We start from the raw sequence: 23,439 nt of genomic DNA on the forward strand, positions 1-23,439 counted from the left end.
GGAACGACAAGCGTCCGGTGACTCGACCGCCCAGAGGCTGCACCCGAGCAGGCATAGCTCGGGAGCGATGCCCAAGAGTGCGTGCTTTGCTCCAGGCCTGCCATTCATTCCCTGCCATTCATTCCCTATCCAGGGGGCGGTTCTTGGAGAATCTGGCCGAGAGCGGAGAAAGCACTGTCGTGTTCACTGCCCCCTCCTCCCCCCTCTCCCACGTGGCACCACGTAGGACACCTGTGTCCGACCGGGCACTTGATGTGATATGGAACGCCTGTTGGAGGCACAGGCTGGCCACTCGAGTCCAACGTGAGTCAGTAACATTCAAAAGGAAGCAAGGGGGCGGTGTGTGGATGGTGAAAAGTGAGGGAGGGGGAAGACCAAGGTGCCGTCGACGTGCGGCGCCTGCACCTCCAGGGTTCTCCTCCGGTAGTAGCATTTCGGGGCGGCAGTGTCGAATTAATAGATATCACTTAGCTAACAAGAGCACACGGGCCTAGGCACCATCAGTGATTCATCCACCTGAAAGTGTAGGTGTCCCCGCGCTCTCGCTACCGCCTAGATCAGCTTCTCCTCGTCATGATAGTTCGTCGCTGGGCTAGAACTTTTTGAGACAAGTCTTACCTTGGTAAGGAAGTTCCCGAGCTACCCCGGTATAGTAATTGCTCGTAACAGGAGAATATTTCTTTATCTAGGAAATGCATGTATGTATGTATGTACTGTACGGAATACGGATTAATTACTCTGTATGTGCATACAAGGTAGGTTGAAACACCAAAGCGATTTTGCGGGATGCATGTCGTTGGCAGGATTCGGCGGCTTCCTATCGTCCCATTCCTACCATCCCGCATGCCGATGCAGGCACCGACCTTCACGGTGCAGCCCTCAGTCGCCCAGGACGGAGCTGTGCTGCAGCCTGCCCTGTCAGCCGGACCATCCGATTGCACACTGCCATGGCCCTATGACACGTTGGATTACACGGGATATCGGTATCCAATGCCAAGGTGGCACGTACAGCGGCCGGGCTGCCCCTCGTGCTATTCCCACACTTTTTTTTCTGGCGAGGCGAGGCGTGTGGAGCGAGGCGAACATGCAACCCTTCTCCTTTCCGTGCCTCTGTACCCCCCTGGCCCGGTCGAGGGGGTTCGGGGTCGTAATGCCGAATCCGGTCCGGCACTGGCATTATTATAATTACCAAAAATTCACCAGTTAGTGTGCCCACGGTGCTTAGTTACTACCTTATTACATCCATGGTTTCGGAGTACGGAGTCTTTTTGGACATATTAGTTAGCTGGAAAACACCTACCCAGGTTACCTACATCCACTATGCCAGAGTGGGCCTGAGGTAACCAGAACTCGGATTGATACAACCATTTCGTGCTGCTGCTCCCACTGCAGCGTGGGGCGTAGGAGGGCTGATGCGACGCCAGGGATTTCGAACCCCCTCTAGCCGCTCCCATCCCGCACTCTTCTTCCCGCAGAGACTAATTATTGACGGCCTGCGTTGTGATTTCCAGCCTCTGCAACCCACCAAGTGGCCTTTTCGGCATTTTTTTATGTTGTACACACACAAATGCATAAATAAGACGGTCTGTTCTGCCTTGTCAGGGTGTGGGTCCCAACAGGGTGCGTTATGGTTTTGAAAACGAGAACCTACCTCTCAGGCTGTGCGAGCCTTTAATGTACACAGTAGTCTCAGCCTCGGTGTTACCAGGATGTGTGGTTCCCCTCGCTCCTGCTGGCTTCAGCTCGGCTGGAGGCAACCAATCCAGAAAGAAATCAGCATCCCAGAGCAATCTCTGCCGGATTGGTCTCGTTACGGCGTAGACCCGAGTGATAGTAGCACCATACGGGATATGATGTCACAAGACATCCAATGCTATGCACGCGAGGCGCAGAAACACTTGAGTAAGCAGGCGTCGAGAATGCATGGTCTCAGGAGGGAGACTCGGGCTCTCGGAATGAACCTTCATAGAAGACGGGCAATGTGGATACAGTCAAATGGATTAATTACTCCCTCACGACAGGAACACAGGAAAATCTCGTCAAGGACGGTGTTGGTTCCTAATTGTATCATTACCGGACCGGCCCTGAGTTTGTAATGCCGGGTTGAGTTCTTGTCATGGTTGCTGTGGTCATGCCTTCTCTCGTTAACTACGACCATGCAAGTTTAGGTCAGGTTCGGTGTAATCATAGAATGAGAAAGCCAGGTACTGTATCTGTGTATGTACATACCTAATACCTGCATGCATGAAAATCTACCTTGCCAAACACATCACATTTACGGTGCGACCGAGTTTGATATGGTTCGATCCCCCGGCCTTCACAGCATAGAATCAACGGGTGAGAGCAAGCGCATCATTGTAGGGCTAGTACGCCCACCCTAATGCCATAATCACCTACCTAGGTACGTAGAAGAATCATTGAGAGTGGTATCCTAATTAGCATTAAACTAAGAGGCTAGCCGACTTTGAAGCCAAACTCGACCAGCCACTTCTATAGACCGGGACAGGCCTAGGGGCCTCCCGGATCCCCACGAGGGCCCTTATCTAACAGGCCTGTAACAGACTAAGCCAGAGGTTCCGGAAGAGAAGGGCCAGGGCAAGGGGCCAGGAGCCGAGGCCTATAGCCCTAGAGGTAGTAAGGTCGACGATCCGGCAGTAGGTTTAAGAGGGCCGTAGAGGGGGTCTGCCCCCCCTATAGACCCTACAGAGGAGGCTACAGGCCACGGAACTAGCCGTAGTGGCCAGCTAGAGCAACCGTTAGAGGGCCAACCAAGCCGGCAGGAGGATATAGCGCGTTTCGGACAAGGACCCCCCGTGCCTAGTTTTTACAGGGGAAGGCCTATAAAGGTACTAGGGCCTAACGAAGGCCTAGAGCTCCCTATTAGTATAGGCCTATATAGGGGCTATTAGCCTCTGTAACTTCCTTTTTAGGGTTTAAGTCCTAGGGATTAGCACCCCCTACTATGCCTATAGCTAGGGGAGGGAGACTATGGAACACCTGGTTATATAGTACCCGAACCTACCAAGAGGCCGAACGTGGGAATCCTAGGAAATATAGTCGTAAAGGGACCTAGACCTTGTTTTACGGGGTATAGGGACCCGTAACCATCGTTTGGTAAGGAAGGTTCTATAGTGGCTAATGGACCTAGGGAGGCTCCTGGAATACCACCTTGTAAGGAGGCTAGACCGGGAGGCAAGGCCTCTATAGGGCTATTCTAGCTGCTTCTCCTTTTCTCTATAGTATATTAGTATTCTAGATTAGGTATTAAAGGCGGGATAGAGGTTTTTATCTAGCCTATTAGGTATGGTTTCCTTTATATATAACTAGAGAGGCTTTAGTATACTTATTAGCATAGTAGTATAGGAATAATAATAATAATAATAATAATAATAATAATAATAATAATAATAATAATAATAATAATAATAATAATAATAATAATAATAATAATAATAATAATAATAATAATAATAATAATAATAATAATAATAATAATAATAATAATAATAATAATAATAATAATAATAATAATAATAATAATAATAATAATAATAATAATAATAATAATAATAATTAGTATTAAACATTTGTATTTGATTTTCACTAGAATTACTGAAGGCATATATGAAAGCAATCAAATGAGTGCGAGTCCCTTCCCGAGCTCCTTATAATAACACTAACCACTCCTTCATTACTTACCATGTGCGTTGATCCCGGGCCATCTGACAGCAAGAAATTACAATCATAGTCCCAGCCTATTTTCTCACATTGATAAGATTGCACAACTGTCACCTCGGGCTGCGGGACATATCCAAGGACCACAGGGTGGTGAGTTTTCGGATGACGTTATCGGCGAGCCGCGGTGGCTCTGGGCGCGGACTTGGTGGTGCTTACTTGTTGCAGTAAGATCCTCAAGGGTGCTTGCGACCTTCGAGCAGTTTTACGGTTGGTATCCTTAGCCACCCCGTGGCCACGATAGAGGTGTTACTTGGTGGATCGGGCCGGAACAGTAAGATTGAAAGCCGGGATGCTGGAACTTGCGTGCTGATGAGAGGAACACTGGGCTCCTGCCCTTCTTGACCCACCACGACCAGCGGATTCTCTTCTTTCGTTCTTCGATATGGGTTGAACGTGCTACACGGAAACCCAACCGAACGGCTAATTAGCTCCCTAGCAAGCACGCAACACCCGACCCCGATCCTGAATCATGCTTTGCCCTCGGCTGCTCAGTGCCTCGTCGACACGGCCACTTCCAGTTCCTGAGCCTGCTGCTTGTCGGCCTTCTCACTGAGCTCCCTCGCGTCCTCCAATTCGGCCTCCCGGTTGCCATGCCGGCCAATCTTGTACCACGGCAACCTGAACAAGCGATCCATGCTCTCCAGGCTCCTCCCCGACGTCTCGGGCACGGCAAACCACACCCACAGTCCGCCAAGGACGGTCACGGCAGCAAAGAACCAGAAGGTTCCCTGGGCCGAGATGCCGCCATCGGCGACGGGTAGCAGCATGTTTGGCACCGCTCTCGAATTGCCGTACTGATTCGCAAAGTGGAACGTCATGGCCAGCGAGGTGCAAAACGCCCTGATCCGCAGCGGAAACAGCTCTGCCGTGAGGAGGTATTGCACTTTTCAAAGGAGGAAAGGGAAAAAAAAAATTAATTAGCTCTTGCACGGCGAACGGAAATAAGAAGCAGATAAAAACGTACTGCTATTCCAGCCCAAAGCCCACCCAAACCCGGAAATGTAAATCATGGCCACGGCGCCCCTGGAGGCGGCCAGCTGCGACCCGGTCATGGCCGCGGCGTTCTCCTGGTGCATGCTGAGCTGCGGCATGACCGTCAGGAAACCGGCGACGTAAACCATGGCGACGGCCTGGAAGGCGATGCCGAGGAGGAGGGAGCGCTTGCGGCCGATGACGTCGACGAGGAAGAGGGAGCAGATGACGGCGGCGACGAGCTTGACGAGGCCGAAGACGGCCGTGACGAGTAGGTTGGTGTTCTTGTCGGCGATGCCGAGCAGGTGGAACAGGTCGGGCGCGTAGAGCGTGATGGAGCCGGCGCCGGACCACTGCGACAGGATCTGCGCCGCGATGGTCAGCGAGACGCGGTACAGGTTGCCCGGGTCCAGGAAGGCCTCCTTGAGGGTCCCCAGCCAGCCCGTCTGCCTGACCGCTTCGGTCTCTTGGCGGTGGGCGTCCATGATAGCCGCGATCTCGCCGGCGACGTATTCGTGGTGCGGCGGCAGGTTGCGCAGGCGCGCCATCGTCTTGAGCGCCTGCTCATGATTGTCCTTCATAATGAGGTAGCGCGGACTCTCGGACTGGAAGAGGGTGAGGATGAGGATCAGGCCCGAGAACATGATGTGCAGGCTGGTCGGGACGAGCCAGCGGACGGCCGTGGTCTCGCCCATGTTGACCTGGCAGCCGTAGTTGGTGAAGTATGCCAGGACGATGCCGATGTAGACGAAGCCGGTGAAGAGACAAGTGCAGAGTCCGCGGATGCTGGCCGGCGTGATCTCGGCGATGTAGACGGGACCTACGACCGGCGTTTGACCAACGCCGAGGCCGGCGATGAACCTCCCAGCATAGATGGCGCCGAGGTTACCCTTGGAGCCCATGAAGATGGCGATGCCGAGGATCCAGAGGGCGCACAGCTGTCGAGTGGCCCATATTCTGCCAATCCGGTCGCAGACGAGAAAGGCGCTGTTTCCACAGGGGTCAGTTCAAACTGGTGGCGACCGACTCGGAAAACGTTTGTGGAGGGGGGGCTCTGAGGTGCAGTACTGACATGAGGGCGCCCCCGACGGAGCCGATCTGGACCATGGCCGAGACATTGGCCTTGATGTTTGCCTGCTCAACCTTGGAGTACGAGCTGTAGTTGATCGACCGCTGGAAGTGCTCGCTGTTGAAGGCGCCGCTGATTAGGCCCTCGTCGACGCCGCGGGCCGCACCCAGGAGAGCAAAGGAGAAGACGGAGAACCAGAGTCTCCAGTTGAAGACTTCTTTGGGCACATCCTGGTTTTTCAGCTTGAAGATGTTAACCGGTTTCTTTACCCCGCCCGCCATCGTGTTTGGGCCCGGAGGAAGACGAGAGAAGCTCAAGGAGACAGACGGCCGAGAAATGCGAGTATGGAGTAATTAACAATAGGGGCTCATGGAGAGACACGAGAGAGGAAGGGAGTTATGATTTTAGATCCCCTGAAACAATGTCTCGAGAGTGGTGGCGGCGAACTGTACCGATCATTCCATACCAGCTATGTATGTACATACACTGCGCGAATGTCTCAGCGTCGAGCGTACGGAATACCGGATACGGAATGGGGTGCATGTGCAGCCGCGACCGCTTGACTGAGGCTCAGGAGCGGATGGCCCCAAATAGTTTATTCCCCCATGAAAAGCCGACCCCTCTTCCATTCCCGCCTGGTACTCCGCTCGACCGGCCATTTCATGTGCTGGTGGTGCCAGGCAGCCACCGTTGCTTAACAGTCCAGCGATGGTAGTGTGTGGTGGTATAGTAGCTGACGTTTGCCCATCACCTCTGAATTGGGAAGGTGGCTCAGGATAGAGTGCTACCCCAGTGGCACTATGCGACGGCAGACGTCATCTACCGGCGAACCAACATGACCATCGGCTGTTTTTCAAACCAAAGTGTCCGAGGACCGGGTTCGCCAAGTTCGGGTAGAGACGGAAGGGGTTCCAATTTGCAAAACCAGGATAGACGGTCAAGGGAAAAGGATGACCACGTGCGTACCCCGGATAAATTTTCTTCATGCGCCAAAGGGGGAACATCAAGTTGGGAGGAGCAAACGCGGGGAACCCCGGGCTTGCACTCCACTTACGGAGCACGATCTCCAAAACATGCTTCTGACAACATGAAATGGGAAAGAAAACCCGAAAAGGTCCAAGCGATCGATAGATAAACCTCGGGCACCAAGATGAGACGTCGGGCGGGTAAGAACTCCGGCAAGGCGAAGGCTTGAATTTCAAGGGAGGACAAGAAGGAGAGGCAAAGGCCAGGACAAGTTATTCGCACATAGAGAAGAAGCCTATGCGAAGTACGGAGTACTTGCACTTCCGAACAGAATCTGTTTTTGTTTTTTTGGTCAAGGGAGCGGTTGGAAGAAGCTTCCGCCAAGGCAGCGAACGAAGCGCCAAGGCAAACCAACGGAAATTTACCCTAACCCTGCTCTGACAGGCCGGGGGTTTCTCGGGGTTAATTATCCCCGAAAGGTACGGAATACCAAGTAGAGTAAGAACTCCGTATAGTTCGGTAAGTCTGTAATCGGTACTTTAGTATCCGAGACTTGTCAGCCCCCCTAAAACCCCGCCTTCGTCCACATCTTCTGCCTCAACGTATGAATTGTACCGAAGATAACATGATGAGAAACACTCCCAAATGGCCCAAGAAGAGGGTAAGGTTATCGTGCGACACGAAGCAGCCGAAGAATTCGTTGTCGCACTTCTCGAGGCATCGGGGGTGTCCCGGAAGAACGCCGAGATCGTCGCGCGAGGATTGGTGCAGGCCGACCTGCGCGGAGTCGAGAGCCATGGCATCAACCGCATCCCGTCCTACCTCTCTCGGATTCGCAACGGTGTGCTAGACCCTAAGGCCGAGCCTACACTCACCCAGGTAACCCCTGTCGTTGCTCAGGTGAGTCGGACAGAAGAGCCTCCCCATAAGCACCAAGTTCTCCAGTGACTCAGCCGAGATATATATGCCTGGGGTAGGTCGACGGCCACAATGGTTTCGGCTTCCCTGCCGCCCACCTCGCCATGGACACGGCCATATCCATGGCGCGCACCTTCGGCATCGGCATGGTGAGCGTCAAGCACAGCAACCATTTTGGCATGTCGGCCTGGATCGTCCGGCAGGCCGTCGATGCGGGCATGATGAGCCTCGTCTTTACCAACTCGTCCCCGGCCCTGCCCGTCTGGGGCGGCAAGTCGCAGCTCATTGGCGTCTCGCCGATCGCGTGCGGGGCCCCCGGCGGCCCGAGCTCGGTCCCCTTCATCCTGGATATGGCCCCCTCCGTCGCCGCCCGAGGCAAGATCTACAAGGCCCTGCGGCGAGGCGAGAAGATCCCCCTGGACTGGGCGCTGGATGCGGACGGCAAGCCGACGGACGACCCCGAAAAGGCTCTGAAGGGCGTCATGTTGCCGATGGGCGGGCCAAAGGGATCGGCCCTGGCCATCATGATGGACGTCTTCTCCGGCGTGCTGTCTGGGTCTGCCTTTGCCGGAGGTGTTACCGGGCCGTACGACATGTCGAAGCCGGGCGACGTTGGTCACTTCATCGTCGCCATCAAGCCTGATTTGTTCATGAGCCTAGACGAGTTTAGGCAGCGGATGGATATCCTCTACCAGCGAGTCGTGGGTTCGGACAAGATGGAAGGAGTGGACAAGATATACTTCCCGGGCGAGATTGAGCAGCTGACCGAGGCAACAAGGCTCAGCCAAGGGATTCCCTTTGTTCAAGGCGAGATTGACGCCTTGAACGCAGAAGCGGACATGCTAGGCGTACCAAAACTCCGACCAGCAGCTGCTTAGGTATTGGTCCGGGCCAAAGTGGGATGAGGCACAACTAGCCCTTCCAGGTGACCTCTTTTTTTACGGCCTAGGTCGAAGTCAGTCTTGGTCATGCTCGACGTAATTGATGGTCGTGGATGCAAGCACATCCTCCTTGATTGCATCCGAATGATGGTCTTCAACAAGTTGAAGAGCACATAAGGAACGATACGACAAGCTACATGTCGCATACGGATAGACGTCTGGAATAAAAGGTGATTGGATAAACAAGCGAGTAAATAGTTGAGTTTCGAGGCTAGAGATGAGGGGAGCCGCGGGTTTGAACAGTGGGCGGAAAAGGCAACAGAAAGTTTGATGTCCGGTGGGAAGCTCGTGTGGTGAGGTACGTGGTGTAAGTAATCCGTAATTACCTAATTGCGTACCTTCCGTGCATAGTTACTCCGTACTGTGCAGTACGGATTGCCTGGTTACAACACACTTCTGGGAAATGGATCCACTCACCTTTCATGCCGGTCAGTGCACTGCATCGCTGCTGCGGCCCCACCACTCAATCCAGAGAAACGCCGGCAGTCTGAAAAGTACTGTACCCCCAGCCTTCGCCGTGTGAAGCCTCCATGCCATGGTAGGGAGCCGGAAATCGCGAGCCTCGGGCCCGCCACCGCCATCGGCGACCCTTGTGCTCGACAATGGAGCCGACACAATCAAGGCTGGGATCGTGTCTGGTGACAAGATTAGTTCGCCGCGGATCGTTCCCAACTGCATCGCGCGAGACCGTCACAAGAAGACCTATGTCGGATCCGAGCTGGAAAAGTGCAGAGACTTTGGCGAGGTAGCATTTCGGCGCCCGGTGGAAAAGGGGTATATCGTGAGCTGGGAGGCGCAAAAGGAGATATGGGACCGCGAGTTCTTTGACGACAAGGCGCCCCAGCGTTGCGACCCTTCCGACACCCGGTTGGTCCTCGCCGAGCAGCCGAACAGCCTTCCAGCACTCCAGACAAACTGCGACCAGATGGTATTCGAGGAGTTTGGGTTTGCTAGCTACTATCGTGGCATTGGTCCGTCCTCTTCGCTGGCTTCCCTCGTACTTTGTCTCCTCATTTAGCTAACAGTGCCTCGCCGATCCCAGGCCCCGCGTTTAATGCCTACCAAGACATCCAAGCGATCTTCCACACGCCGCGGACGCCGGAAACCCCGGTGGACGTACCGGCCGAAGTCTTGCTCGTGATCGACTCCGGATATTCACACACAACTGTTACTCCCGTCGTTCAAGGGAGACCGTTACAGCAGGCCATCCGGAGGCTGGACGTTGGTGGAAAGCTGATGACCAACTACCTCACCCGCCTGCTATCCGTCCGCCATTTTGACATGCGGAACGAGACTTACATCGTGAACGAGATGAAGGAGGCTGTGTGCTACGTTTCCCTGGATTTCAAGGGCGACCTCGAGAAGACGTGGAAGGGAACGCGCGGCGAGCGGCGGGAGGACTACCTGAGCGGTGCCGGCATCGCAAAAGATTACGTCCTCCCGGATTCCCACACCACCTTCCACGGAATCGTTAGGGATTACGAGCCGGGCGTTTCCGCCCGCGCCCGCAAGGCCGCGGTGTCAACCGAGGACGTTCTGACCTTGCGTAACGAGCGTTTTGTTGTCCCCGAGTTATTGTTCAACCCTCCCGACATTGGATTGCGGCAACCCGGGCTGGCAGATGTGGTGATGCAGTCGCTGTCAGTGCTGCCGATCGGTTTGTGGCCGGGGTTGCTCGCCAACATTGTGGTGGTTGGGGGGAACGCCAGGTTCGAGAACTTCATCCAGCGGCTGCAGATGGAACTGCTACAACGCGTCCCGGATGAGTGTGTCGTTCGAGTTGCGCGCCCGGAGGACCCTGTCGTCAGTACCTGGCTGGGAGCGGCCAACTTCGCCAGACACGAGCATGTCGAAAGGCTAGCCGTTACCAAACAGGAGTACGAGGAGCATGGGGCCGGATGGGTTGCCCGAAAGTTCGCCGGCGGTCTTGGGGTGGACACATGACGCTGCAAAGCACGAAGCCTGCTCGCAGCTCCTCCCCCTTCTATGGATGCACCCATCACTGAGAGCTCCGGGATCTGACCCTGCCAGAGAAGACTTCGCCTTGTGCTAGCTGACAGTTATTGGCCGATGACTATGGCTGCTGTCTCCTTCATGCTTCGTTCAGCAAAAAAATACCTCCTGGTCGATGACATGCTTGGCAGGGGCAAAAGCGTCTCTACGCCAGCGATTCCCCAGGCTCTAACGCCCTGATTTGGCGATCTTTGACTTAAGTAGCCCATTGGGCAAACCGAGTCGCGAAGTGCGGGTGGAGCTAAAGGACAACTTGACGACTAGCGCCTCAGAAACAAACGAATTGCTAACACAGCCCGCCAATGTTGGACGATGCTAACCATAGCCGTTCTGCAGCGGACGACAGCTACCATTAATGTTGAGATGAAGACACTGCGCATTCAAGTTTCGACAATTCAAATGGGTAATAATGCGGATGCTGCAGGTGCATTGTCCGTTTGTATCCGGGCGGCAGCACTGTGGGCGGTCGGCACCGCTTGTGGTCTGCAGTTGCCCAGATCCTCCTGCCTTTAACCAAGCTTGAGGTATGGCGGTACTGCGTTTGCGGAGGAGCTGTGTTGGCAACCTCTTGCAAACGTGCAAAGTCCAAAACGGAGTGTTGGATGCGATGCCATCCCGTTGTTGATAATCTGATAAGATAATTGACAAGGCAGAGGATCAAACGCATATCGTGAATTCCTTCTTTACAACATCTGTCTACTTCAGCTTATCGTGCCTTCCGTTTAGGAGGTTGTCTTCTTTCCTATGGCGATGTAATCACGTGGATCTGTCATCACCCCACCGGAGCAAGAGCAACCAGAAGATGGTGCCCAACTCGAAAGCACACTAACCAGATAAAGTATAGAATCTGCCTATCTTGGCTTGCTTGACTCGCCCATCCTTGCACTCTGAAGTGCATGCACCAAATCAAGGATAAAAAAAATCGCTGCGTGCACGCTTCCTCGGGAACAGCGTACCCATCCAAAAACATACCGGAATTGAGAGCGCGCCTTCTCCCGACAGAGAAGTAGAGGATGGCATACAACTCTCGGTATCCTCCACGGGGGAGTAATCGCCCGCCGTCGCGCGATTATCGCAACGAGCGCGACTCGAGACATCGATATGGCTCGCCGCCTCGAGACTCATATCGGCCGCCTTCATATGCGGGACGAAGCGAGCGCGAGTTCGATGCGCGGTGGCCCCGTGACACAGGGGCACCATCGTCCGCTAATCACCGTGGTCCGTCCGGCGGGGACAGCTACCGGCTCCCACAAAGCGACTTTACCTTTCGCGTTGAGAAGCCTGCTGGGGTCCAAGACTCTGACACATATCGCCCACAGGGCGGTCGAAAGGGCCGCCATGACGGCCGTGGGCCTCAGTCACCCGGTGGTGACTTGCGCTCCGCGAAAAGACATCGCGGCCAACAGGACCGCTACTCCAGAAATACAAACGGCGCTCAGTCGTATCGCGACGGTCGTCATGGGCGGAGCCACGGGGGCCGGCCGTGGCGTCCATTCATCGCCGCAGAACGCGAGCTGCTGAAGACTGACCATAACTCTAGCAATGAAGTTACATTCTACAACACGTCGAACGGGGTAACTTACCGGCCCCTCGACGAGCTGTCAGATAGCGACGAGGCCGAAATGGACATCTCAGGAGATGAGGCCGAGGAGCCATCGAGAAAGCGTGCGCGTCTCACTGTCGAGCGAACGACATCGGACAACAATCCGCCAAAGTGGTCGAACCCCGACCCCTACACGGCCCTTCCTCCTGAGACCGTAACGCAAGGAAAGAAGACGGACGTCGTGAAGATGATTCGCAAGTCCCGCGTTCAGGAAAGGGAAATCAGGGCTTCTCTGCCTTCCGAGTCCGCTGACTTCATCTCGTTTGACTCTGACAGCGATTCTGCCGACGACAAAGCTGGGGATCAGGTGCAGAAACCCCTTACACGGGCTGTCCCTCCCAGTGTGCCAGCAGAGTTGAATCTTGAGCTGCCTCCTAAGCCAACTGTCTCCAAATCGGGAAAGGCGCTTGCTCTTTTGCCTGATCCAATATCATCCGCTCTGGGAAGCCGGAAGCGGACACATGATGACGAGATCAAGATGCCGCATACCAGGCTCAAGAAAGCCACTAAGATGCCCGCTGGAGGCGGCGTCACGAAAGAGTGGCTTCCTGACCCGGAACTAGACCCAACTCCGTGGATGGAGGTAGATCACTCTCGGTCTGCCAACATGGCTGTTTGGTAAGCTCGCTCCGCGCTTTCGCTGCCCTGGTAGGGGATGCTGGCTGACCGCCCTGTCATTAGGTTGCACAAGGAGGTGGTTGATTTCTATGATTACATCAAACCGCGGGATTTTGAAGAGCGCCTGCGCAATGAACTGGTCCAGGACCTAAAGCAGTTCTGCCGCAGGGTGTTCAAGGACGCCGAAGTGTATCCATTTGGCTCTTTTCCCTCGGGCCTCTACCTGCCCACGGCAGATATGGACCTTGTTTTCATGTCCGATGCGTACGCTAGTGGCGGCCACGCCAAGTACCACACAAAATCCTTTCTCCATCGGTTCAAGGGGCAGTTGGTGAATCACAAGGTTGCTTGGGAGAACGAGATCGAGCTCATCCTTCATGCCAAGGTGCCGCTTGTCAAGTTTATCGAGCACAAGACGGGCCTAAAAGTTGATGTCTCGTTCGAGAACAACACGGGAGTGAACGCCATCAAGACGTTCAAGGCCTGGAGGGAGCAGTACCCCGGCATGCCAGCATTGGTCACGTTGATAAAGCACTTCCTGCTCATGCGTGGCCTCAACGAACCCGTCAATGGAGGGATTGGGGGTTTCTCGGTCATCTGCCTGGTGGTGAGTATGCTGCAGATGATGCCCGAGGTTCAGAGCGGCAACCTGGATACGAGGCACCACCTCGGACAGCTTCTACTCCACTTTTTTGACTTGTATGGCAACAAGTTCAACTACCAGACGGTTGCCATCAGCCTGAATCCGCCTCGCTGGATCCCAAAGGTCAGTCTACATGCCGGCGCGCCCCTCGTCTCGGTCACTAGGTTGCATGCTGACAGGAACCGGTTGGGCACGAATAGCATCAAGTGACGGAGTTTGCGTACAAGAACCACGACCGGCTCTCGATTATCGACCCGAACAACCCAGCGAACGATATCGCTGGTGGGTCCAGCAACACACAAACCATCCTGGCTCACTTCGCGCATGCGTACCAACAGCTCACCAAACGCATGGTCCAACTGGCCCAAGACCCGAATAGGGCGGGTCAAAGTATCCTGGAGGTCATCATGGCCGGAAACTATTCCAGCTTCGAGAACCAGCGCAAGTATCTTGAGATGTTGTCCCGGGAGGGCTACCGGCCGCCCACAGACAGCCAAGGCAACCGACAAACAAACCGTGGCCGCGGCGACGGCGACCGGGCCAAGAGGAATCAACCGGCATCTCATAGGCTTCCCCAGGGGAGGAACAGTGGATACCGAAGGAGATAAGCGACCCGATCCCTCTTGTCGCGGACCGCCAACGACAGCACTATCTTCTAATCTTATGAGCTTGACGAACGGAACACGGACCATTGGCGGCGTTATCATTTGCAAAGGTGGACTTTGAGGAATCCCGCGCGGCTCAGCGGTGATTCAACAGTGTGGTTTCTTTGGGCCGGCGACTTTGGGATCCAAGCTATGCATAGATGCATCGCGATACCCCTTCACTATTCCTGGTTTCTCCATCTTGACATTTTCAACTCCCATCTTGGGCGAGGCAGCCGGGATTGTCATGGCTGCTTGCGTTTACGCCAAACAGCCACTCCCTTGTCCTTGGTCCTTTTTTTGAGTTCATACTTACCTGGTCTTGTAGTATATAGAGCGACGGCGGTCAGCCCGGCGCTCTCATGTCGACGTTGCCGCCAGCCGCAAGCACAACGATGGCGAGTTTCTTTGCATATCGAAAACGGGCCTCGTTTCCATAGGCCAAGTGGGCTGTTCAATCAACCATTCTTCATTTTCCTTGTCTTGGCCAGATTGTGAACTGACGCCTGCAGGCAGACTCGTTCGCCGACGGAAAAAGGGACATTGACGCGATGGTCATTTACTACTGACTCTGGAGCAGGTTCAGAAAGGCTCGTCTGCATGCTCACCTAAAGACAAAAGGGCACAGATCCGATACAGGGGAGGTCCTTTGCTGGCTTGGGCGTTGACGGCGATAGGGACTTCCGATGTGTCGGCATCGAGCATGCGAACGAGCCTATCTTTCCCATCCTTTTCTCACTGCATGCTGGGCTACATGTTCGGCTGTGGAGAGAATTGGCTGCGGTACTTTTGTGTGCTCGCCGGTCCAGAAGAAGGAAGGCCTCAATGCTCCGACCCGGGATGTGGTCTTGTCGTGCTACCCATCAAAGAGGAATCACCCTTTCTGTCAAAGATCTTACAATTAAGATTGAGTTAAGGTGCTAAGGTAGCGTAATCAGGGAAGTGCAGCAACCGGAACCTAGACGCTCTGTACGCTTGGTACAGTGGCAAATGAAACTAAATAGAAGGAGTAGAAGAAGGATGGAAGAATGAAAAGTGGGGTGTGTGTGTGTGCGCCCCCAACCTCGCCATCCTTTGCCTCTCAGACTGTCAGGCTCTCTTTCCAGATCTCCCAGATTCGGATTCCAGAAAGAGCAGCAGCATCCGAACATCAGTGGCTGGGGGGAAGCGGGCAGCTTGGCGGCCCATGGCGCCCCGCAGAAAGGACGAGCTTAAACGCTTAACGTAATCTTGGCCCCTGCCTTGGCTGCGGGGAAGTGCGGGCAAGCAATGAGTGGCTCCCGGCGGCGCTGCTTCGGCCGCACTTTGACGGGATTTGCATCAGCTGCTGCTATACCACTCCACGTCCGAGCTTTACTTTCCCTTCGCGACGAAGAGTCGGGCATTTTCAATACGACGTTAGTTCTTGGCGCTTAAGAGTGTACTGTGGTTGCGAGCCAAAGTTTTTTTTCCCCTAGGCAGGTACCGACCGGGGTGACACGGAAAAACTCCCAAGCTTCCCAGGCGTTTATTACAAAGTATGTACTATGGGGCCCTGCTGACACCCCTGTCGGTACATGGCTAGGGGAAGAAACTTACCCATACCACCTAGTAACGCCGGCGGCCTTTTTTTTTCCAACCTACGCAAAACCGTGGCAAACACAACCCTTGCAGATGCCGGGGTAAATTGACCCGAGTTCTCATTCCACCGGGTGTTGGGAGCAACTTGATGGATGAGAGACATGGTTCCGTCCTGCAGTTTCCGTAAATACTTTTGCGACATACAGTTGTGGAACATCAGTGGTAAGCTGCACGGCTTCTGAGTAGCACCCGCTGGCCTCGTTGTTTTGTCTCTGCGCCCTCTCGGCTGGCGCGGCCTCCTGTTGGCCCGACTTGTTTCACCACAGTGCTTTTTTCAGGGCTTCGACAGATTGGCGCGCAGCTCCCGAAGGTTGACTCAAGGGCGGTGTAGGAGTTAATGTATGCACAACGCTACTCGACGGCCACCCACATGCGCGCTCTCGTTGCCAGTAGAGTGTGTGAAAATACATGCGGCAGGAGCAAAGTGAGAGAATGAAGGATGGGCAACCCTTGCTCCCAGGGAAGAACATCTTCCGGTACTGGATAGCTCCCCCAGATTCCTTCACCCGGCCCCGCAGCGTGCCGCAGGATCTACCGTCTCGGCGAATCAAGAGTGCCAAAAGAGAAACGCCACCGATCATAAGCGGGCCTGCTTCCATCGGTTGGTTGACGTCAAAAACATAAGGTTGCATAAGAGGAAGCAACTTGCGGAGCAAGCCAAGGCATGCCATGCCAAATCGATGCAACATTTGGGGCGTACCTGCTCAGCAGTTTGCATTTATTAACGTGCAGCAGCAACAGAAATCCGGGGCCAAGGCCCTCTGCCTGTCCTGCACGTATCCGGTCGTCTAAGTGAACGGAATGGCTATGGAACTCACGCCACGCACTCGTATTGGAAGCACATCACAGAAGATAGCTTGGGCACTTTGTTACGCTTCAGACTGAACCAGTGTTTACATGTTATATGGTAACTGTCAGACTCCTGCCGAAGGCGCCCAAGGATAAAAGGGGGGGTGGTGTGGGGAAGAGTAAAGGGCGTACCGTACCCCGAGGAGTACCTCGTGACACTAGGCAAGCTGTTGCTACACTAGGGCTCGTTGCTACGTTCCCTTCAGTAACAAGTCGACCGGTGGTTGGCTCGACCAGTTCTTTGGAAACCCTGCTTGGCGAGACGAGAATCAGCACGTTGCTGCTGTCGCTCCTGCTCCTGCTGCCTCTCCTCACGCAACCATTAGGCTGGGTAGTGTGACTCTCGGCCGTGCAACCCCATAATGCCTGCTTCCCAGCAAGGCAAGTGATGGACCTGTAGGCCCTTGTCCATCCAAGGGATCAATCCCTCCTCCAGTAAGCTATGCAGTATGCTGTGGCATGGCTGCCAGACAGCCGGGGAGCATGGCGTTGGCTTGGGACTGTCCGAATGGTTCGCTCCTCATATAGTAGAAGTGATGGCACGGCCCCGTTCCGGCCTTCCACCCTCTCCTTTGCTCTCTCTTTCATGTCTCGCTCCCTTGTCTGGTCAGACTGGGTCGGCAATATCATTCTAGCCTCTGACGCGCTTTCGAGATCATCCTCGCCTCACCCCGCCGGGGCATCTTTGGCTAATTGATGCCTCTGGCCTTCCTTGCTATCAATTGCACCGCGGGTTGACAAGGTGAAAGCATCCCAGACACACACATACACACACACACACATCAGCGGAGGAATATTGCGTCGCCATGTGGCAAGCTAGCAACGTCTATGCCATCTGCGGGTTTGCCGCCATCGGTAGGTTGAAAAATTGTTTCTTGAGTAAAATAGACAATGCTAAGACGAGTTGACTCCCCACAGGCGGCGGCCTTTTCGGCTTCGATATCAGCTCCATGTCGGGCGTCCTCGGCACTCAGGCGTACAAGCGCTACTTCAACAACCCGGTTTCGTACGCCCAGGGAGGCATCACGGCCGCCATGCCTGCGGGCAGTCTGGTCGGCTCGCTGGGCTCGTCCTTCATCGCCGACAAGTTCTCGCGCAAAGTGGCCCTGCAGATCTCGTGCGTCCTCTGGATCATCGGCTCCATCCTCATGGCGGCCGCCCAGAACGTCGCCATGCTCTGTGTCGGCAGAGTCATCTGCGGCCTGTGTGTCGGCATCGCCTCGTCCATCGTGCCCGTGTACCAGTCCGAGATCGCGCCCAAGGAGATCCGGGGACGGGTGGTATCCCTGCAGCAGTGGGCTATCACTTGGGGCATCTTGATGTACGTGCACCTATATAATGTTCGCTCCTGGTGTGGGCGCGCTACTTAATGATTAACACCCCCCTGAATAGCCAATACTTCATCCAGTTCGGGGCGGCCGAGGGCATCGGTGGCGGATCCAAGGACCCGAACCAGCCGACAGCTGCCTTCCGTATCCCCTGGGGAGTCCAGATGGTCCCGGCCGTCGTCCTGCTGATCGGCCTCTTCTTCTGTCCCTACAGCCCGCGCTGGCTTGCCTCTAAAGACCGCTGGGACGAGGCCGTGCGGGTGCTCGCCAACCTCCACGGCAAAGGTGACCTTAACCATCCCAAGGTCCTCGCCCAGTACCAGGAAATTCAGGAAGCCCTGAGGTTGGAGAGGGAGCAGGCCGAGTCGTCCTTTAGCACGCTCGTCCAGCCGAGGATACTCAAGCGTGTCGCTCTGGGCATGAGCATTCAGATGTGGTCCCAGCTCAGCGGAATGAACATCATGATGTACGGCAAATAGAGAATCCCCCCCCCCCCAGTTCCTCGGTCCCCTACGGAGGAGCCTCCCACGAGATTCTGACCGCCCTCTTCCTTTTTATGCAGGTACTACATTGTCTACATTATGGAGGGTGCCCAGATTGCTTCTCCGCTCGCGACCGCATCAATCCAATACGTGATCAACGTCGCCCTGACGCTACCCGCTATCCTCTTCCTCGACAAATGGGGCCGCCGTCCTTCTCTGATCCTCGGTGCCTTTGGCATGATGACCTTCCTCTTCGTTTCGGGTACGTTCCCCTTTTTTTTCAAGCCCAGTGGCACGGTGTCTTTCGTTTCCTGTTTCTCTCTTCTCTCTTCTCGCCCTTTGCCTCGTCTTTCTCTTCTCTTCTGACCCCCCCCCCCCCTTCTCTCTCTCTCTCCCCCTCTAGGCGCCCTCCAGCAGTACTACGGCCAGCCCAACACCGACGAGACCCGGACGCCCCAGAACAGCGACATCAGCTGGATCGTCAGCAACAACCGGCCCGTCTCCTCCGGCATCGTCGCGTGCTCCTATCTCTTCGTCGCCACCTTCGCCACGACCTGGGGTCCCGTCTCGTGGAGCTACCCGGCTGAGATCTTCCCGAACAAGGTCCGTGCCAAGGCGGTCTCGCTGGCGACGGCGGCCAACTGGTTCTGGAACATGGTACTGGCCTTCGCCGTCCCGCCTCTGCTGTGGAACATCTCGTACAAGATGTACTACATCTTTGGCGCCTTTAACGGCGCCGCCTTTATCCACATGACCCTGTTGGCGCCCGAGACAAAGGGCTTCACCCTCGAGGAGATGGACGAGGTGTTTGACTCGGGCCGGCCCGCCTGGAAGAAGTACAAGAAATCGAGCAAGCTGGAAGAGCTGGCGCGCGAGATCGAGGCCGGTAACCTTAAGGTGCGTTACTCACTCTCAACAAACAACAGGCAAAATCACAGCCTGCCTCGGTACATTGCTCGGTACCTCCTGCTAACCTCCTCATCAGGTTGCTGTTCCCATCGGTGACCAGAACAAGGCTGCGGGCGAAATTGTTACATCCGAGAAGAAAGCGGAACCATAGGCAGCTCAGGTCTATGCTTGACTCTGACCTTTGTTGGTACTGCGGATTTGGTGGTAATCAGCGTAATGAGGGAGTGGGACAGGATGGTATGGGAAGTGTTGCGCAGATTGATCGCTCGCGTCCTAAGCGTAAATAGTCAAGGCCAGCCTAATAATATTACCTCTTAACTAGAAAGCCAAACCGAATCAAAGGAATAATATATTACATAATGCTAAGCTCGCTCGTAGTCCGCCCATATCTCCAAATGGAACGTTCCAATGGCTTGACAATCACTTCAGTTCTGTCCAGTTATCAATCTTGATGGGCCCAGCGGCAAAGAGCAATCGCAAAAAGGGACGGGGAGAACCACAGAATAATATTATCTATTTAGAAACCAAAGGCAAGTTCATGTGAAAACAGGCTATTAACGACCCGAATGTCAGCAATAGCAACGATCCATTCAGGTCAAAGATTAAGAAGAAGAAGAAGAAGCAAAAGCCGGAGCTTTAAGAAGTGCATATCGAACGAAGTGAAACCTTCACCCCAAAAAGCCGGGCAATCGAACCATCCTCCTCCGGCTACCCCCCTCCTCACCAGAGAAGAGAACAAAAAAAATAAAGTAAAGTAAACGGCAGAAATGCAAAAAGTCTCGACATCGAAATGAGATCACCCGCCACCAAGCCGACTCTCCAGATGACTCCGGAACGAGCTTGCTCTTGGAACACACCGCCTTGGCCAGCGTCTGGATCGACCCGTTCGACAGCGGCTCGAGCACCTGCATATTGGCTTCAACGCGCGTCTTGGCCGCCCGCAGCGCCGGGTTGAACGACGCGGCGGCGGCGGCGGCGGCGAGGCGCACCGCCTTAAACTTGGCGTCCTCGGTCCGGAAGGGCCGCATCGCTGCCGTGATGCGTATGCCCGTGATGACGTGGCCGTTGCATGTCGACGCCATGGTGCCGTCGATGGCCGCGCTCAGGAGGGCCAGCAGCTCGCTCTCGCAGATGCTGTTTCGCTGCCGAGGTTCCGCGCGACCTCCGCGGCCTTCTCCAGGTCCTCGGCGAGGTAGTCCGAGTCGGACACGGCGGTCAGTTCGAGGGAGACGAGGTCGGGAGGCCGCGGGCGCGGGCGCGGCGGTACTGCACCAAGGCGTTGAGGAAGCAGTTCGCGGCGCTGTACGCAGCCCGCACGCGGTTGCCAACAGCGCCGGCGGCAGAAGAGATGGCGACGAAGAAATCGAGAGGCCTATCTTCCAGCGCGTGGTGCATGTTTCATCCGCCTTGTACCTTTCTGATAGAAGATGGTTCCAATAGATGGAAGATGGTTCCAATTGATGGAAGAAAGTTGGTAGTATTGTAAATAGTTCAAAAGAGCGATGTCTCCTTCCTACGATTGCTAGCCCTATAGCTCTATATAAGTAGAGGATAGGAACAAAGAACCCTCCGTTTGCCAGCCCGTTTACCAGATCCACAGGTCTTATCTTATCTAGCCTTACATAATAGACACGTCCGTAGATAACGTACTACATCAAGTCCCCTGCCTAGAAGAAAAAACGTAGTGCCTATACTATAGCTCTAAATAGCTCTTAAACGCGCCTTCTTTCTATAGTAATATTGTAATAGAAAGTAATAGCATTATCTTACTATTATAGTGTCCTATATATCTTCCTTTTAGCTACCTATAGCCTTACTTTAGTATCTTCTATCTATAGCTCTTTTTAGGGGAGCCTTTAATACCTCTTTATAAAGGTATCTATATAAGGGTTTGATTTATATTATTTAAGCTATAGTAGGTTAACCTCCTTAGTATACCTAGTATTTGTTAATTATCTTATATATATAGTATAGCTAGAAGTCGGTTTTCTAAATATTATATTTATAACTAAGTCCTTTCTATTTAACTAGATACCTATATTTATTATATATAAGTTTATAGTTCTAGATATACTTAAGTTTATACTTATCTTTAGATTCTAAACCACTATTAGTATAGCTATCCTTAATAGGGTTAGGAGGTAGTATAATATAATTATATAGGTTAGTACCTAGAGGTATAGGTAATAAGTATATTATTAATATTATAGGATAGATATTTATATTTAGCGGTAGATAAAGATAATAAGCTAGGTAGCTAATATATTTAATAACTTTAAAAGGACCTATATATTACTAGGATAGTTTATATAACGGCCGTCTAGGTAAGTAGTAACTATAGTAGAGGCGTAGATATACTTAGTCGCCTAGCTTAAATTCGATGTTATAGTAGCTAACGTTATATCTACATTTAGCATAGGCCGTTACAAAGTCTATTGCTATCTAGGTGTCTTAGTATAGATATTTGTGTAGGACTGGGATATCTTATACTGTTTTTGACGACGACGCTATTAGCGCCTCTAACGGTCCGGTAGGTTTGAAACTATATAGTAGCTTATATAGAGATACGCTAATAGAGGCAGTATACGTGCTGTTTAAATGCTACTAAAGCTATAGAAGTATAGTAGTCTAAGTTTCATTAGGTTAGAGAAGGGACAGAGGTTTTTATCCTGCCTATTAGGCACGGTTTCCTTTGTATATAACTAGAGAGGCTCCGGCATGCTTATTAGCATAACGGTATAGGACTAAAAAAAAAAAAAAATTTTATTAGGTTCTTATAGACGAAGAAGTGTAGAGCAATTTCTACCGTCTAGTTCTTTCGCTCTATAAGACCGTCTTTCTATAGATAGTATATAGTAGTTATTAATAGCTTTATACCTAGCGCTTTCTATATACTAGTCTATAGCTTGGATATGAATTTATAATTATAGTTAGATATAATAGTAGTTAGTATTCCCTAGTCAGATAGAAGTAGTTATTATATTAATATATAGCCCTAGTCTATAGGAATATAGTTAGAGTAATCTAGTATAAGGAGTGTTTATTTAGATAATTTATAAGATACGGTTAATATTAAATTAAACTTGTTATATTTATTTAGGTACTAGGAGGTCCTAGCTAAAGGAACTAATAGTAATGTTACTATAAAATTAATAGTAATTACCTATATAGGTAGTATATCTAATAGACAGATTAGCTAGTAATTACCTATAGAAAGGTTATAATTAGTAATATTAACTTAATGGATAAGGTAATACTTTATATAGTCTTATATACATTTAGTTTTCCTATCAATTACAATATTATATATATTATATTATCTTATAAATAATAACAATTTAAATCCCTTAGGGGCTCTCTTGCATCTTTGCGAATACCCTACCAAAACTTACGAAACTACCATCGCTGGAAAGCTCTCAAAAAACGCTATCTAACGGTACTACTTTCAACCGCACGCGAGCCGTTGCGGGTGTGCAACAGGCATCGCAAGCGTTGAAACCAGACCCGACTATAATCCGACCGCACCTCGTATACCTGTCAAAATTTTCACCGTATAGACTACCTAGCGCCCCTAAACATAACATTAATTTAAAGCCTACTGCCAAGCTACCAAGTAGGGAGGCCTATAGCTTTAAACTAATCAAAGGGGGGCCTACTATAGGCCTACCTTACCCTGGATATTAAGGAACTAAGGGGTCTTATTATATAACTAGTCGACCTTATATTAAGCCCTAAATAGGATAAGGCATAGGACCTTACTAATAGGCTCTTATAGGGCCTTATAACTACTATTATAGGCCTAGTTCTAAACCTATAGGAACTTATAGCTAAGGAAGTTAAAAAGGGCCTTAAAGAAGCCTTCAAGGCTACCCCTTACCCTACCTAGGTATAGGTAGTTATAGGCTCGTAATAGGGGGTAATAGGCCCCTAAGGAGGCTTACTGTCGGCCAAGGCAGTGCCGTTACAGGCCTTGTAGGAGGTTACGATATAGAATATAAGCCTATAGGAGGACCTTAAAGCTCGAACCCTAGCTAAGATAGTCTAAGTAGTTAATAGGGCTTCTAGCCGCTAGGGAGCCGTTATAGCTAGGAAGCTCCTAAGCAAGGATATAGTAGTAGTCTTTAAA

At 52.6% G+C, this 23,439-nt stretch overlaps 7 protein-coding genes across 7 annotated transcripts; 4 read left to right on the plus strand and 3 right to left on the minus strand.

The window, feature by feature from the left end:
* Positions 1–118: 118 nt before the first annotated feature.
* Positions 119–1,368, minus strand: MYCTH_94780 (uncharacterized protein; the record flags this gene model as incomplete). Its single annotated transcript, XM_003664374.1, has 5 exons — positions 119–268; positions 619–639; positions 753–953; positions 1,010–1,170; positions 1,314–1,368. The coding sequence occupies 5 exons, from the start codon at positions 1,366–1,368 to the stop codon at positions 119–121; spliced, it is 588 nt and encodes a 195-aa protein (XP_003664422.1).
* Positions 1,369–3,987: 2,619 nt separating this feature from the next.
* On the minus strand, positions 3,988–6,147 carry MYCTH_2307233 (uncharacterized protein). Its single transcript, XM_003664375.1, has 3 exons — positions 5,783–6,147; positions 4,703–5,697; positions 3,988–4,621 (listed from the first exon to the last, which is right to left on the minus strand). Exons 1-3 carry the CDS (start codon positions 6,058–6,060, stop codon positions 4,227–4,229), a joined length of 1,668 nt encoding a protein of 555 aa, XP_003664423.1. The 5' UTR covers positions 6,061–6,147; the 3' UTR covers positions 3,988–4,226.
* A 1,115-nt stretch (positions 6,148–7,262) lies between these two features.
* MYCTH_2307236 (uncharacterized protein) lies at positions 7,263–8,903 on the plus strand. The gene is made up of 2 exons (XM_003664376.1): positions 7,263–7,645; positions 7,723–8,903. Exons 1-2 carry the CDS (start codon positions 7,391–7,393, stop codon positions 8,539–8,541), a joined length of 1,074 nt encoding a protein of 357 aa, XP_003664424.1. The 5' UTR covers positions 7,263–7,390; the 3' UTR covers positions 8,542–8,903.
* Positions 8,904–9,042: 139 nt separating this feature from the next.
* MYCTH_2307238 (uncharacterized protein) lies at positions 9,043–10,808 on the plus strand. The gene is made up of 2 exons (XM_003664377.1): positions 9,043–9,575; positions 9,647–10,808. Exons 1-2 carry the CDS (start codon positions 9,140–9,142, stop codon positions 10,546–10,548), a joined length of 1,338 nt encoding a protein of 445 aa, XP_003664425.1. The 5' UTR covers positions 9,043–9,139; the 3' UTR covers positions 10,549–10,808.
* Positions 10,809–11,518: 710 nt separating this feature from the next.
* Positions 11,519–14,184, plus strand: MYCTH_2307240 (uncharacterized protein). Its single transcript, XM_003664378.1, has 3 exons — positions 11,519–12,838; positions 12,902–13,604; positions 13,682–14,184. Exons 1-3 carry the CDS (start codon positions 11,631–11,633, stop codon positions 14,087–14,089), a joined length of 2,319 nt encoding a protein of 772 aa, XP_003664426.1. The 5' UTR covers positions 11,519–11,630; the 3' UTR covers positions 14,090–14,184.
* A 3,216-nt stretch (positions 14,185–17,400) lies between these two features.
* Positions 17,401–19,486, plus strand: MYCTH_108044 (MFS sugar transporter-like protein; the record flags this gene model as incomplete). The annotated part of the gene is made up of 6 exons (XM_003664379.1): positions 17,401–17,449; positions 17,513–17,915; positions 17,987–18,388; positions 18,485–18,666; positions 18,808–19,301; positions 19,390–19,486. The coding sequence occupies 6 exons, from the start codon at positions 17,401–17,403 to the stop codon at positions 19,462–19,464; spliced, it is 1,605 nt and encodes a 534-aa protein (XP_003664427.1). The 3' UTR covers positions 19,465–19,486.
* Positions 19,487–19,727: 241 nt separating this feature from the next.
* On the minus strand, positions 19,728–20,852 carry MYCTH_2307246 (uncharacterized protein). The gene has a single exon (XM_003664380.1). It carries the CDS (start codon positions 20,393–20,395, stop codon positions 19,982–19,984), a length of 414 nt encoding a protein of 137 aa, XP_003664428.1. The 5' UTR covers positions 20,396–20,852; the 3' UTR covers positions 19,728–19,981.
* Between the last annotated feature and the right edge of the window lie 2,587 nt (positions 20,853–23,439).

The sequence above is a fragment of the Thermothelomyces thermophilus genome, chromosome 4 (genome assembly GCF_000226095.1).
Source record: "Thermothelomyces thermophilus ATCC 42464 chromosome 4, complete sequence".
In the NCBI taxonomy this organism is placed as follows: domain Eukaryota; kingdom Fungi; phylum Ascomycota; class Sordariomycetes; order Sordariales; family Chaetomiaceae; genus Thermothelomyces; species Thermothelomyces thermophilus.

What these genes read in the sequence shown, in the direction of transcription:
- MYCTH_2307240 (XM_003664378.1), top strand. Translation starts at nt 11,631, where the DNA reads ATGGCATACAACTCTCGGTATCCTCCACGGGGGAGTAATCGCCCGCCG. An exon ending in TCTGCCAACATGGCTGTTTG is followed by an intron (nt 12,839 to 12,901) that starts GTAAGCTCGCTC and finishes CCCTGTCATTAG; the next exon opens with GTTGCACAAGGAGGTGGTTG. An exon ending in CGCCTCGCTGGATCCCAAAG is followed by an intron (nt 13,605 to 13,681) that starts GTCAGTCTACAT and finishes GGGCACGAATAG; the next exon opens with CATCAAGTGACGGAGTTTGC.
- MYCTH_2307233 (XM_003664375.1), bottom strand. Translation starts at nt 6,060, where the DNA reads ATGGCGGGCGGGGTAAAGAAACCGGTTAACATCTTCAAGCTGAAAAAC. An exon ending in TCCGTCGGGGGCGCCCTCAT is followed by an intron (nt 5,698 to 5,782) that starts GTCAGTACTGCA and finishes CTGTGGAAACAG; the next exon opens with CGCCTTTCTCGTCTGCGACC. An exon ending in GGCTTTGGGCTGGAATAGCA is followed by an intron (nt 4,622 to 4,702) that starts GTACGTTTTTAT and finishes TCCTTTGAAAAG; the next exon opens with TGCAATACCTCCTCACGGCA.
- MYCTH_2307246 (XM_003664380.1), bottom strand. Translation starts at nt 20,395, where the DNA reads ATGGCGTCGACATGCAACGGCCACGTCATCACGGGCATACGCATCACG.
- MYCTH_2307236 (XM_003664376.1), top strand. Translation starts at nt 7,391, where the DNA reads ATGGCCCAAGAAGAGGGTAAGGTTATCGTGCGACACGAAGCAGCCGAA. An exon ending in TAACCCCTGTCGTTGCTCAG is followed by an intron (nt 7,646 to 7,722) that starts GTGAGTCGGACA and finishes TGCCTGGGGTAG; the next exon opens with GTCGACGGCCACAATGGTTT.
- MYCTH_2307238 (XM_003664377.1), top strand. Translation starts at nt 9,140, where the DNA reads ATGGTAGGGAGCCGGAAATCGCGAGCCTCGGGCCCGCCACCGCCATCG. An exon ending in TAGCTACTATCGTGGCATTG is followed by an intron (nt 9,576 to 9,646) that starts GTCCGTCCTCTT and finishes CGCCGATCCCAG; the next exon opens with GCCCCGCGTTTAATGCCTAC.